General features: G+C 43.0%; 1 protein-coding gene and 1 long non-coding RNA gene across 3 annotated transcripts in view; one reads left to right on the top strand and one right to left on the bottom strand.

Moving 5' to 3' along the window:
• Positions 1-3,487: 3,487 nt before the first annotated feature.
• Positions 3,488-7,005, bottom strand: LOC133376194 (uncharacterized). Its single transcript, XR_009760425.1, has 2 exons — positions 6,102-7,005; positions 3,488-5,264 (listed from the first exon to the last, which is right to left on the bottom strand). It is a non-coding gene; the product is annotated as an uncharacterized LOC133376194 (long non-coding RNA).
• A 97-nt stretch (positions 7,006-7,102) lies between these two features.
• The window catches only part of KLF7 (KLF transcription factor 7), a 103,230-nt gene continuing 95,054 nt past the window's right edge, over positions 7,103-15,278 (top strand). The window contains exon 1 of one of the 2 annotated variants that reach the window (XM_061607799.1): positions 7,103-7,846. In XM_061607799.1, coding sequence (XP_061463783.1) covers positions 7,628-7,846 — 219 coding nt within the window. In that variant the 5' untranslated portion in view covers positions 7,103-7,627. Of the gene's footprint in view, positions 7,847-9,378; positions 9,455-15,278 lie in introns of those variants that run through there. The other variant, XM_061607801.1, reaches the window with a different exon arrangement.

Raw genomic sequence — 15,278 nt, 5'->3', positions numbered from 1 at the left:
AACGTTGAATTGATAATAGTCTTCTCTTCATCCCTTCAGACGGCATAGAAACTGATATGTGATCTTCGTGGACACTCTCTTGAAATTCCTTCCCTTTGGGTCTGAGAACATCACTGCCATTCTTCTGTCTAAAGATAGTTTGATGTTCCAACTTTGGATCATTGTGCTCAGTTGGGAGAGTAGCATCTATATCCACAGATTCAGTCGGTGAATTAAAATACAATTCATTTTGGGTAGCTTCATTAGAAATTACTTCAAATGCACTGAATGTATAGTCCTGCTTAAAACAGCAGTTCTGTTCTGATTCACATGCTGGACAAAACCATGGTGTAACATCAACCAACTCCTGTGCAGATTTATAACCTATACACTTTGGGTGAAACCAATCATTGCAACGATCACATTGAACATAAGATGAAGAATCTTCTGGCTTCTTCCAAATATAAAACCTTTTGATCCCAGCTTCTCCCAAAGTTCTACTTCTCAGGGCTCTTTGATCTTCCTTCCATAAATTATAAAGCCACTTCTTACACTTCTCAGGGTTTCTATAAAGCTTAGTAGATATCCTACTCCAACAAGATGTCTCATTTCTGTAACCTTCTTTGTTCAAATACTGCACTTCTTGAACGAAAGCTTGTATTGTCTGTTCTTCAGCATCTAATGCAGAACTTCAATATTTCCATGACATCTTAATGGAAATCTCCACATTTGCAAATATAACTGTGGTGCTAACTGTTAGGCAAGGTGAACTGGAATGGTAACTAAAGTTAGTTTTCAATTGCAACCAAGTTAGGTGTGGAGGCATGAAACAATGATTGCTGTTTCAGGATACACACAGCAAACTGATGGATATTTTGGCAATCAGCTGAGAGTCTGACCTACATCCCGGCCCCAGGGTGATTTTCCCCACCTGGATCCTTATCTTTGATGATAAAGAAGATGGTCATTTCTTTGAATAGTCAAGCAAACAACAATACTGACTTGTTAATTTTTTAATATATATAGTAAACAAAAAGTACCTCTAAAAGTATGGTTGTATGTATGTATGTATTTGTTTATTTGATTATTTATTATATATCTATCCTGTCCTTCCTCCAGCATTACCCCAGGGTGGCAAAAAAGTGTTACCCCCCCAAGTCTTTTAAAAACATATTTAAATCAAAAGATCTTTACAAAATCAAATATAAAACATTGAAAAACACCTTTTGAAAATTACAAAACATTGCTGAAAACATCTTAAATATAATTCCAATACAGACGCACACTGGGACAAAGTCTCTCCTTAAAAGGGTTGTTGAAAGATGAAGTGTATGATCTCTGATGGGATTTTTTTTTATGTTTAATTTTTGTATCGGTCTTCCCTCTTACTCACCTTACTGAAATATTATTAGTTTACAGAGCCATTGGTATTGGCAACAGAAGGAAACGTGGCAGGTTAAACAACAGTGATTTCTTGAAGATGTAATTTCATAGCTGACACTCAAAAGCATTCATGGATGACATCTCAGAGAAGACACTCTCCCAGATTCAATGAAGTGTGTTTTATGGTGCCCCAAACCATCTTTTGTGATGGGCACCTCATTTCCTTATTCTTTTCCAGTACATATTCGCTATATTTTCTAATACACATATGCCCTTGTGTGTGCCATACAGACACAAGAAGTTCTGAATTGGGTGGGAAACCTCTCTGGAATGCATGTGCAGTGCCCAAAGCATGTCTGATGGTGGAAACCCACAGTTCCTTATGTATTTTCTACATAGCCTTCCTTAGTAATGAAGCTGATTCCTGTGTAGTCTGTAACCTGATACATGAAGTGCTCTGAACTGAAACTTTCCATTATATTGTTATGAGCATGGGGGTTGGGATGATTTCTGTGGGTCCCCTTTCCAGCCTCTGATTTGGAATCCTATGCCCTGGGGGTTGGCTCTGCTAGCCAGATGAATCTGTTAATCAAATAGAGTGGCCAGGTAAGATAATGGGCTCGATCAGTTGCCCAGCAACTGAGAATGGGCCAGGAAGACCCCTTTTGTCATTTAAACTCTGCAGGAGAGCCTCCCCCCCCTCTCCTGGCAGCTAGCAGAAGTGTGCTTGTAGTTTTAGTGTGTCTAGAGAATTGCTGGGAACTGGAAGGCAGAGAGAGAGTGGCTCTCTGCACCATGTCATGGAACATAAAAAAAAAATCCCCCACATTCTGTGATTGTTGGTTTTTTTACTTGAGTTCTTTGCATGGTTTAGGGGTGGCATTGCAGGAGATCAGGCTCATATACAGCTGTGGAGCAGGTAGAAATTAAATGGAGTAAGCCTTTTTTGCATGAAAATATAATTATGGGGAAAGCTTCATCTGTGACCATTCTATCTATCAGACATCTTATTCCTTGTGTGTGCCCCCCTCGCCAGACTTATTTTGATTTGTGAATGCCACGACTATTGCCATTCCCTCCCCCCATTTATCTTTGCAACAACCCTGTGAGGTAAATTAGGGTTGCCAGGCTCAGGGCCTGAGACTGATCTTGTATCTGTAGAAGAGAAAGTCAACCAAGTGTAGGTGTTCTTGCAGCACTGTCATGGGAAAAACCACAAGGTGGAATTTTCCCTTCCCCCTGCACAACTTTTAAAGATACAGAAGACCTCTTGGTTGCCAGGCCTGGCCTCCAAGCAAGACTGCATCGGGTCCTTGATGAAATAGAGCATCCAGAGCTCATAAAAATGCTCCTCAGAAGCCATAGCTCAGCATCACTCAGCATCTTCACTCTGTCTCTCGGCGCTTCACTTATCTGCACAGGGTTCCATGACATGGCATCAGCCGGCAGGGCGAGCGGGCGGGCTGGCTGGCAACTTTGCATGTGGCGGGGCGGTGAGTGGCTCCTCACTCCAGGCGTTGTGTGTTGCTCCTCCGGGCACCCCTCCTTGCCCTCTCCTCCAGCATGCTGTGGGCAATGGCCAGCAGTGTTGGCCACTGACTTCAAGCTTCAAGCCAAGGTAACAGTGCATGAAAACTCACCCAATATTTATTTATATTTTATTATATTTATTATTTGATTCATATCCCACCTTTTGTCTCAGGAGAAGCCCAGGGTGGCAAACAAAAACACTAAAAACCCTTTAAAACACCATAAAGACAGACTTTAAAACAAAACATATTTAAAAACATTTTTAAAAATGCTTTGAAAACATTTTTAAAAAGGTTTAAAAACGTATTAAAAAAAATTCCAACACAGAGGTAGTTCCCACTACCCTTAACAAACTACAGTTCCCATGATTCTGTGGTGGGATTCATGTGCTTCAAATGTATGTTGAATGGTGTGGATCTACCCTAGGTATGTTGCGCATTCATTAGTGAATTGAAAAGAGCAATTAAAAAAGATAATTTTTAAACAGAGCCAATGCTAATCCAAGTCATCAGTACTGAGCTACATGGTACCCAATGGTCTGAGCCGGTATAAGCCAGATTCCTTTGTTCCTAAAAGTGGAAAGAGACCCAAGGGCCACAGGGACTACAAACTTTATTTCTGTATTTTATTTACATTTATATACCGTTTTATTGTAAAAAATCTCAAAGCAGTTTACAGAAGGAATTAAAACAATGAAATTATTGGCAGAAACAGTTAAAGACAGGTATTTAAAATTCAAAATAATAAAACCAACAATGAGTTAAAAACAGATAAAAAACACAATAGCTTCTACATGCCTGGGTAGACTTGCCTAAACAAAAACATTTTTAGCAGAGTACAATGACTGTGTCTGCCTAATATCAATAGGCAGGGAGTTCCAAATGGTAGCTGCTAAAGGACTGATTTTGTAGAAGAGTAGAACAAGTACAATGTGGAACCCATAACATGGAAAGCACATCTTGAACTTGGCCTCGTAGCAAATCGACAATCGGTGCAGAGGTATTATGTGCCGATAGGGTCTCACTCGTGTCAGCAATCGTGCCACAGAATTCTGCACTAACTGCAGCCCCCAGGTCAGGTAGGGACAGGGCATTCCAACCCTGCTTGGATATGGATATCTTTGCAGAGGATCCCTAGTCAAGCTTTACCAACAGCACAATCCAAACCAAACCAAGCCTGCGGGAAATGGCTCACCTAATGAACTTAAGAATCATATCTACCCTTTCTGCAGGTGAGCTTCCAGGTGGGGAGCTAATTGTGGAACCAGTGCTGCTCATTTATAAATAAATAAATATTTATAAATATATTTCTACACCACAATTTCATTAAAAACATCAAAGCAATTTACAAAAAGTAAAAACAAGTAGGGTCAACTTGCAAAATGCAAGTTTTTACAGCATCTGTTTATGATTATTTTATTAGTTGCTTTTCTCACAAAAGTGAACTCAAAGTGACTTACAGAAACACTTGACAACGTTGGTATCAGAATGCCATCCCATACTTTTTTTTTTTAATGGAAAATGGAAGTGGAGGGAGAGGAGCAATTGAGGGGAGGCTGCATTCTGTCAAGCTCCACCCACAGGAACAGACAGCAAGCAGCGGAATAGCAACAAATACCCATGACTCAAAAAAACAGGAAAGTGTGGAAGATAACGTGCCACACACCCCTGCACAGAGAAAATTCTGATCTGGATGACCTGTTTGCCATGTAAGCCCCTCCCCATCTGGAATCCCCCTCAAAGTCCTCCTGAGGGCAGGCCTGTTGGATTGGGACCTGGAACACCAGGGTTGAAATCCCCACTCACTGGGTGACCTTGGGCACGTGTCACTGTCTCTCTCAGCCTAACCTACCTCATAGGGTTGTTGTGAGGATAATATCAGGAGGGGGACACCATCTTGAGGTCTTTTGGGGAAAGGTGGGATATAAGCGTAATAAGCAAACAAACTCCCCACCCTCCCCTTCCCCCTCAGCAGCCTGTGTGCTCTTCCTGACTCATCACCACAGACTTCTTCATCTCCTGCTGAAAAACAAGCAGGTAAAAATCTTACATATTCTTTTCTGAAGTTGTTGAAGCAACCACCTTGTAGATCTGGGGTCCCAATACTACTCAGAGACTTGGGGCAAAGCTGTCTGGCCTGTAGTGCAGGCCAAAGTAGGGCTCTCCAGGATCAAGCACCAGGCGCACAGCGAGGCCTCTCCTGTACCTGTGGCTACGGAGCGGATGAGGACCGCGTTGAGCTTGAGGACAGGGCTGAATGTCTGCTTGGTGTCCAAGGAACCCAGCGCCATCTTGCTATGGCACTTCAGAACCAGCTTTTCATCCTGCCGTTGCAGAAGCACCAGGAGTCTTCAAGTAGCAGCACGTGCAGATCTGAGACAGAGAGAGGGTTGCAGTTGTTTACTTGCTTCACAGATCCTGAGAAGGACATCAGGAGCACCCAGCAGCTGAATCAACTAAAGGCCCACTTAGTCATGGGTACCAAGGAAGATGCCCGGTACCAAGTCAGACCCTTGGGGTCCATGTAACTCAGAACTGCCCGGAATGTCAGACAGGGAGTTTTTCCCCAGCCCTCCTGGAGATGCCATTGGGTTCCCTGGGAACCTCTGCTTTACCCACCGAGCTACAACCCATCTTCCAGAGAGGGGCTATCTTGGACGTCTTTCAATCTGTGGCCTGTGTTAACCTTTTTTGAATACTGCTGGAAGTTCTGATGTTTCAACAGCTGGTTCGCTATTTACTTTTACGGATTTTGTTTCAAAATTACTTTGTTCTGTATATCTTTTTGTAAGCTGAACATAGGAAGCTGCCTCATACAAAGTCCCTTGGGCCCGCCTAGCTCAAGCTTGCTCTGTCTACACTGACTGGCGCAGCTCTGCAGGGTTTCAGATTCAAGAGCCTTCCTACCACTAAGCCATGACGCCTCCCTGCTTTGACTACCATTTTGACAGAAATGCGGGATGCAAGTAACAAAGTCAACTAGAGAGGAAGAACACACACACACACACACAGACTTTAACCCTCCGAGAGACCTGTACTGTGCCCGTGGGGAGTGTCAGCCACGTACCCACAGTCTTATCTGTAATTGAAGGAAACTCATTTTTGTAGTTAGTACCCAAACCTGTAAAACCTTGAAACAAAAGGTGCAGATGCTTGCTTTTTGCCACCCTAGCCCACTGCAAACAGTACACTGAAAAAGCAGCCACTGACCTTTGCTTAGCACCCCTCTCAGCTCAGCACCCTGGGCGACTGGCCAGCTCACTCACTAAGTCTGGTTCTAGGTAAACCAGTGGGGAACTCCATTACAGCAGACCTTGGCTAGGAGTTGGGAAGCGGCACACCACAAAAGGCAGAGCTTCCAAACGTGAGAACTATGTTACCAGGTGAAAACCGTGGGTGTTTATTCTGAAGCAAGTCCCTCTTTCAACGGGTCTTACTATCAGAGCGCTTACATATAGGATTGCAGCCTTAGTCTGACAGCCCACGTACTTTTCTTTTTCGCTAGTTCGTTCAGATGAAGCCCACAATAGTGCGGAGGGTCTATCCGGAACGGCGCTCACCAAACGGTACCAAAATCCTGACTGTTACTACTCCCTCTCTCTCATCATCTTTTTTTCGCACACTGTTTCAAAGGGGGAACTTGGAACAGGGTCTGGAATCAGCGAGCAGTTTCTAGAGGAGGAAAGCGGTCCTCCATCACCGGGCGCCCGCAGAGCTCACTGCGAACCAGGAGTTTCCTGCTGTAATTTATTCCTGTTCTCGGGCTTGCTACGGTTTTTCGCTCGGCCATGCAAAACTCTGCCTGCTGCAACGCAGAGACACCTTTTTTTATCGCTGCTGCTCCTTTGAAATTTGCATGGAGCGGAGACAGAGAACAACTCTACAACTCCCAGCCCCCATCACACAAGCCAGCACCTCACCATCACTCTCACACTCCCAAGCCTCGCAACACATCAACCAGCCCTACCCCTTTATATAGCTCTCTAAAAATAGCTCCCCTTACACTGCCTTATAAGGCGGCAGTCGATCGAGCCCTCACCCAATCGCTGTGGCTCTTCCGTGCTGAATTCCGCCTCCCCCCCATCGCTTTGAGCTTAGATTGGACGTCAGTGACTTCATGTGCGACCCTTTCTTCCCACCTCCTGTTTACCTTACATGGTCACGCGCTGCCTTAATGGACAGTTTCCTCTAAAGATCCCACGACTGCGCGGAGAAAAGAGAAGGGACTGGAAGAGGGAGGGGGTGAGAACGCGCGGGGGGAGGGAATGGGAGCGCGCTTGGAGGAGCGCGCGCGCAATACAGAAAATGCAACCTCCCAAAAATAAAGAGCAAAGATTGCATTCAGCAGCGAGCAGCAATGCAGAAATAGATGGCAGTCTCGTGTCAGTGAGTTTGCATCCCCCCCTTTCTTGGTCCAAGAGCTGGAGTCAGCAACAGAGCCCTGGAAGGCAATTGCTTTTTACTACAAGTGGAGAAGTCCCCCCTTCTTTGGTGCCTGGCTGACGGCTTGCACTGTACACGTTTGGGAGCGTTTATCCCTTCTCCCTGGTTGTTGATGGGGCTCATCTTTTTTTCGCTTCCTCCGCTGCTGTTCCTGCTTTGATTTTCTCTCTCTCTGAAAGTGTGACTGCAAACAACATAGGTAGATATATATAGCAAACAAAAGCAAAACAACAGAGAAAAAGGACATCTGGATTGATTCCTCTTAAAGGTCTTTCCCCCTCCTTTCCTTTTTAATGAACAGAACTAAAACCCCATCACAAAATTGCAAACACAAACCTAAAAGACAAGGGTCGGGGTTTGTTGTTTTTTTGCTCAGGAGCAGGAGCAACAGCAACAGCAACAGCAACAACATGGATGTGTTGGCTAGTTATAGTATATTCCAGGAACTGCAGCTTGTCCACGACACCGGCTACTTCTCAGCTTTACCATCCTTGGAAGAGAACTGGCAGCAGGTGAACCATTTACATTACTCCTGTAAATCTCTTAAATGCAGGCGTTGATGAATCGGAGCTGCTTTTCTGCCTTTGTTTCGCATTTTCTGTGATCTTGATTTCCCCCTTTTTTAAAACACTGTCATAAATGTTATCATTAACCATGCAGTCCAGTTGAAAGGTGCTTTCATTAAATCCCAGATCATATAATAATCCCAAATGAAGCAACATCTGAGGTCTGGTGGAAGTTCTTTTGAGGTTTTTCCATACTATATTGTAATTTTGTTTTATTTTTATTTTTTTAAGAAAGCTGCTTTTCCCATCCACCCCCCCCCCCCTTGGAACAAGGGGTGATTGCTTTCAACCAGTGTTGACAACTAACAGCTGGTGGAAGTGGAAGAGATTTTTCAGATTTTTGAAGGTAATTGGTGTGTCAGTGCAAGCCAGTTGCTTTATTGAAGAGACGTGATTGCAGAAGCCAGGCGCGTATTGCAATAAACCCCCCCACAGTAATCTTTGTGTTACTTTGTTTCCTTTAAAAGAAAAAGAAAATGGGGTGTGCAGAAGAGCTTGATTTTTAGCTTAGAACAATTACAGTTTGAGATTGCTGCTGCACACCCAAGGAGAGAGTTTAGACAGCAGAGGGGGTTAAGAAATACTTCCAAAAATGGAAATTGGGTAATAAGGTTAAATCAAACCGATTGACAATACTGTCAGGAGAGATGGGAGTCTAAAGAGAAATAAGGGGCTGGACACGAAAGCCTAAATGTATAGATGCGGAGAGTGAATTATTAGAAATAAGACATATCAGCTGGGATGGGGAGAGGGGAGTTGGAAGGGGGAGCACTTCGAAAGGGATCCTCGTTAGGGCAAGAAAATGCCCAAAGTCGGGCTATGAGTGGTGCTGCTGGGTTGAGTTTCAAGTCTAATAAGATTCTTCAGCATTCTGCAGTGTCTTCAATGGGGGGAATGGGGCCAGAAGCCTGGCCTGAGTAGTTAACTAGACAGGTGTGGATGAAGAAGCATGTGGCTGCAATTGTAACTTACATACTCCCGTGACAGTTGTAGGATGAGCAAGATAATGAGTTGCTGGATTTGAATCTTCCAATGGTCCAAATGATACTGATTAGAATAATTCTACAGTGTGTGCCTTTAAGGTGTGTGTGTGTATTTATGTATTCAATCTGCCTTTATCTATTGTTGGATTTTATTGCTGTAAAATTGTTAGCCACATTTATAGTAGCTGGATATTGTAGGAGTCTGTCTAGTAGTATATCGCCTTGAGTTCCCACTTTCTTTTGGAAAAGGTTCTCTAGGAAAATAGGTGGTTCAAATATTTTTCAGGCAAGTAGGGACAGTTCAGGTCCACTTTATTCTTAAAGGAAGAAGAGCCTTTTGTTTGCCTGCTTGCTAGGCATACTCAGTGATGAGTCGCATCTGGTTTTCTTTGTTTTTCCTTTAAGGGACTGATTCAGTTGGAGAGACGAATAATTCTCCACTTAACAATTCTTCCAGTTTGCTTCCAACAGCAGTGTCCTTGCTGTTGAATCAGTTGCATATTAATAACAGTCTAGACAGTTCAGTGCGAGATAAGCTGTTGACATAGCCAGCATGCCTGAGGCAGATACTGTATGTTACATTTTGTGCGGTTTTTTTAGTGTACAGAAAGGAAGCTGGCTGTTCTCGGCAACGCTAAGTGAAATGCTGTGTTTAAAGTACCAGGGTTTGGGATTTTTTGTGTGTATTTTTAAGGGCTCAAGTGTTAGACCCAAATCCTTTAGTAGTCAGTTTTTGTTTTATAGTCATATGAACCTTTAAATCATCTTGTTGCTATATGAACTCATCACACTAATGATATGTAGCATCTATATTGTTTTTTTAAGATTTCAAAGTATTCTATGTATATTATCCCATGAATCCTTACCAAAAATCCTGTGAGGTAGGCCAGTGCACAATATTGTATGTGTGGTTTTTTTTGGCAGAGGAACGTAAAGAACAGTGACTCCCCTAAAGCCTCCTGGTGAGGCTGAAGTGAGATTTAAACTCTCTCTCTCTCTCTCTCTCTCTCTCTCACTCTCTCTCTCTCTCTCTCTCTCTCTCTCTCTCTCTCTCACACACACACACACACACACACACACACACACACACACACACACACACACACACACACACACACAGAGAGAGAGAGAGGGGGGGGCAAATGGGAAGCATCATAGGAAGCAATAAAACAAATAATTTGTAGACAGGAGAGGGTTGCAGAGGGAGGGCAGAAGTTCAGTGGCCTACTCAGCAGAACAAGCAGGAGAGCCCCTCAAATGCAGCAGGGCTGGCATGCCACAGTTTGAAGTAATATACATTACCATCTAAAGGAGGATATATAAGACCAGTATGTCCACTCCTAAGATCATCTATGTGGACCACTTTTTGTAGATACACATATATTGACTTTCTCCCTTTTTCCTGGGCTTCATTATTTCTAGAAGTGTATCTACAAATATTTGGACAGACAAGTTTCAAGGATTACTATGAGTGTTTTTTTTAAAGGGAGCACTGTCATGGAACTCGTATATGCTTTTGAAAACTTGTTTGTTTGGGTTGGGGGCCCCCAGCAAAATTGCCCCAGTTGCTTTCAGTTTTACTAAAATTTAATGTAACAAAACGTTTATTTTGTTTCCATCAGCTTATACCCCACCCTTCCTCCTAACAGGAGCCCGAGGCAGTTCAAAATACACGTTCCCAGCATTCACCAAATTTACCTGGAGGACAGGGTGGAGTTGGAAGAGAAAAATGGGAGGGGGTGATTCTAGTTACTTTCCCCCTCCCCCTTTCCTCTGTCTATCATGGCCAGATCTCAGCAAGGGTTAAAGAAAGTGCTCCAGAGGTTTGACTAACAGTGCAATCCTGTACATCTCTCTTCTGAAATAAGCCCCACTGACTTCAATGGCACTTACTTCTAGAGAAGTGGGGGATAGAATTGCAATCTAACTTACATTTGCAGTTGTTTCCAGATATGGATTCCCAAAGCACAACTCATTCAAAATTTCCCATCATCCTTAATTCTGGTTAATGCTTCTCTCCTGGAATTCCTACATGGTGGAAAAGTACAGTTCTGTTATTGAAGGATAGTTGATTTAACAATATGAAGCCTCTTGCTCAAATGGAACCCTCAGCCTTAAACAAACTTACCAGCATTGCATAGCAGATAAAAGGATGAGGAAAGACTCTGGTTCAAATCTTAGCTCTATCATGATCTCATCTTAAGAACATAGGAAGATCCCTGCTGGATGAGGTCAAAGGTCCCTCTTGTCCAGCATCCTGTTCTCACAGTGGCCATCCAGATGCCTGTGGGAAGCTCTTGGGCAAGCCCATGGGGTTAGCCACATCTTCTATCTGCAACGAAAATAACTTACAGGGATGTTGTAAGGATTACTGAGAATAATGTATGTGAAGTGCTTCAAGAGTATCCAGGGAAAAGCTATATAAATACTAATGGCACGGTCTAGGCAAAGGTATTTGACATCAAATTAAAGTTGAGTACTTGCTTAAATATCTCCCATTGAAATCTATAGGGCATAAAGTTGCTTAGAGTTTGGCTGGATCATGCTTCAAGTAGTATTCTTGCATGGAAGCAAGGTGATTTCACTGGAGCTTGCTTTCAAGAAAAGATGCTGAGGACTGCAGCTTTTTATGCCCCAGTAGACATTTGGCTGTGATTGACGGCTATGGAGTACAGCAGCACTATTATTGTTTTAGTATCCTTTCTGTCTGCCTACTGTTTTGCAGCTACTTGGTGAGTACAGAACAGGAAAAGTTGCATATAGTTGATAAGTGTCATAACCTAAAAACGTACAGTACTGACTATAGCAGAAATTCAACCAGTTGCTCAATAATCTTTTGCTGTCACCCATCCTCCTTTCGGACCCTCCCCCCTTCCCTGTAGCTGAAGGAAGAGGAAGTTCTTAGATCTCTGCTTCTGAGAATGTGTTGCATGGAAAGTTACAGTGAGACAATTTCTGCATAGCGCAGCCTGTTAAATGCAGAGTAGACAGACTTCTTTTGGTGGAAGAGAATTAATGCCTGTTGTACACTGGTTTTACGCCAAATAAGTTTGTCATGGACCATTCTTGCATACCAAAAAACAAAAGATACAGTGTAAATAGGCTGATGGCTTTATTTGGATTGGGTTCCGTTGTTGAAAAAATAGACAACTTAATGTGTAACTCCGTATGAGCAGAATGAAAAATGTAGCGAATTCTCAGCATTGAAGTAAGCAAGCTTGCTTTTTGGTGGAAGGATTTATTTATTTATTTGTTTCATTTTTAGACCGCCCATAGCTAGTAGCTCTCTGGGCGGTGTACAAAACAGATTAAAAATACAATATTATAATAAAACCAATCACATATATCAACAACAATATTAAAATAAAGCGTAGACATAAACATTAACATTAAAAACATTAAAAAGCCTGGGAAGGATAATGTTAATATCTGCCAATAGAGACTAGCATTAGGACTAGAGTAACTTTGGCTGGGAAGATCTACGTTAACACAAGAAGAGCCCATCTAGTTCAGCATCCTTTTCTCACAGTGTTGTTGCAACATCCTGTTCTCATGGCGGCCAACCAGAGGCCTCTGGGTAGCCCACTAGCCAGACTTGAGTTCAGCAGTACTCAAGTCTCCCCGTTTGTCATGAACCGGCTTGGTGGCCCTGGAAGAGTCATCTTTTATTCAGCATAATAGCCCACAGATCAGCTCTAGATTTGTTGAAAGGAGCCAAGATCTTTTTTTAATGCAGATGTTCACAAGGTTACAAGGCAGCTTTTCAAAGTCTTGAACTAGACAAAAGCATCCTATTGCAACAGGAGTAGTGCAGAGAGTGAATGGCTACACTGGATAGAATACTCTGTCCAAATGGTTACCACCTGAATGAAATCAAATAGACTTTAAATATCTTGAATGAACCTGCATAGAAAAAAATGTTTTATGGACAGGAACAGCTTGTTACCTGTGGCTATCTGGTGTATTCTGCTGGGTTTATCCCATGCCTTGATAGTTCTTTTTAATGGTTAGTGGGTTCAGAATGTAAGCTTAGAATGTTCATAAAAATAGGTGTGTGTGAAATTTTTGTTGGAGTTTGAAATTGTTGCCTGTGATGTGGAAGAATATGTCAAGAGTAATTTCTCATTTGTTCATATAAATGTCAAATTTGCTGTAGATCTTAACAGCCCCATGAAGTAGGTTAGGCTCACACCAATATTAATTTGAATCAGAAAATACATGAAATTGGTTAAATTGTTTGTGTCCTTGAACTGCTATCTGCATAATAATTAGCTAGTCTCCAACTAGCATGCCCCTTAACTATAATTTTAACAACAAATGTATGTCCTTTGTCTACAGATGCTAATCAGTATTGAGGAGCCTTGTTCAGATGGGAATGTTGCAAACAATATCTATGCTATTTTGTTTGGTACATGCTGAAGGGTTAGAAAGAGGGTTTCCTACAATAGTGGAACTGCCATCTCTTTTGAACTTTTGCTGTAGGCATGCTAAGGATTGTCAAATCAAACTTCCTTCATACACATGGGGATATGTATGGTTTCTTGCCATTCTGGTTGAGTGGCAAGAAGTAATGCAGGCAGACCACTGGTCCACTCATTCCGGCAGCAGTACGAAGGTCTTTCCTGTCCCTCTTGAAATGACAATGGACTGCCTTCAAGTCGATCCCAACTTATGGCGACCCTATGAATAGGGTTTTCATGGTAATCAGTATTCAGAGGGGGTTTACCATTGCCTCCCTCTGAGTCTGAGAGGCAGTGACTGGCCCAAGGTCACCCAGTGAGCTTCATGGCTGTGTGGGGATTCGAACCCTGGTCTCCCAGGTCGTAGTCCAATACCTTAACCACTACACCACACTGGCCTCTTACCTGTGAGCTTTTCTAACTGATGGTACCAGGGGTTGAATCTGGGGCCTTCTCACATGTGAAGCCTGTGTTCTTTCACTGAGCCATAGTATGGGATGGGGCTTCCGTGCTCTTTGCTACTACTTGCTCCTCACCAGACTGAGCAGGAACAGAAGAAATAATGCAAAATTGGAAAATATGCAAATTTGCTACCTGCATGTTTTGCACAGGTTGTTAAATGCTGCATTCAGCATCTTTTGGCACAGAATGTTGGCAGTACTGGTGTGCAAACAGAACGATTTCTTAAAAACATTCTGTTTCTCCTGGGGTAGAGGATAAATTTAATGCACAATTATGTGGTTTCATTGGACACTTAGCAACCCACTTTGCACTTTGTGGAAATGGGCAGGTATTTGCCTGTATATTGCAAGTTCCTGCAATGTCTTGTAACATCCTGCAGCCATAGACAAGGATCAGTCTGGTGTACATGACATGATGACTCTCAGCCAACCATTGATCCCTGTAAGATGTACAAGTGGTCACAAAAAAAACCTGAAGGCAATTTGCACATCATGAGCAGCATCAGGGAGTATACAGTTAGTAAACAATTGTATAACTGATCATTTCTGTAATGTGTGAAAAGACCCTTCAATTTGGATCTGTGTTGCTTGCATCTAGGGCTGGCAAAGCAGTGTGGTGATCTCTCCTCTAGGCTCCTCAGAACTATGGAACCTTCATTGTGGGGGAATGAGGAGCAGTATAAATAGACAAAGTGTATCCCTGGTTCTTGCTCCTTTGGGACCAAAAATGCTCTTTCTGAGAGGTGTTCTCATAGCTCCTGTTCAGTGAAAGTGTCTGGACAGCAATAATATGAATTATACTTCCACTGTAATGTCTTATTTCCTCCTGCATTTTTATCACACATCAGCATGATTTGCCAAGTTTTGTTCCTCTTGCACTTGGGGTGGATGGGGCGGGAATGTAGCAGTGACAGAGGCCTGGCCGTTGTCCAAGGATTTTTATCATGGTGCTTCTTAAGCCAGGGGATTTTTCAGACTTAATGCTGAAGGGCCTGTTGTGTGTGTGTAACCCTTTGGCTTGCCCAGAGTTAGTGAATACAAATTCCAGCAGCTTGACTGTTGTCTTTGAAACTGGGGCTGGACAAACTACAAACGGAGGACAAGACCACATAGAGAGCCTAAACAGGAAAACAAAAGTGCTCTGCCCCAATGAGAAGTTTTCTTATACAATCCCCATTGAAATGGGCGCCACTGTCAGAATTCTGCCCAGAAAAATAGCAGTTTTTTGGGGTGGGTGGGTGGAGGAGGAAAAGTCATCTTCATTGGGACTACAGTTAAATCTCCCTTCTGGCATTCCTAATCCCGATTGACCCCCGCACACAACTGCTATCTTTGCCCCAGCAAGAATATTATGGGTGCTTTCCCATGGCATCATGTTATGCCTATTCTGCAACAGCAGCTCTGGTTGCCAGTTTGTTTCTGGGCCCAGCTGGGGAGTATCTTTAAAGCCCTAAATGGCTTGGGTCCACGATAT

Source organism: Rhineura floridana, chromosome 2 (genome assembly GCF_030035675.1).
Source record: "Rhineura floridana isolate rRhiFlo1 chromosome 2, rRhiFlo1.hap2, whole genome shotgun sequence".
Lineage (NCBI taxonomy): Eukaryota > Metazoa > Chordata > Lepidosauria > Squamata > Rhineuridae > Rhineura > Rhineura floridana.
This window is presented reverse-complemented; position numbering and strand designations above follow the sequence as displayed.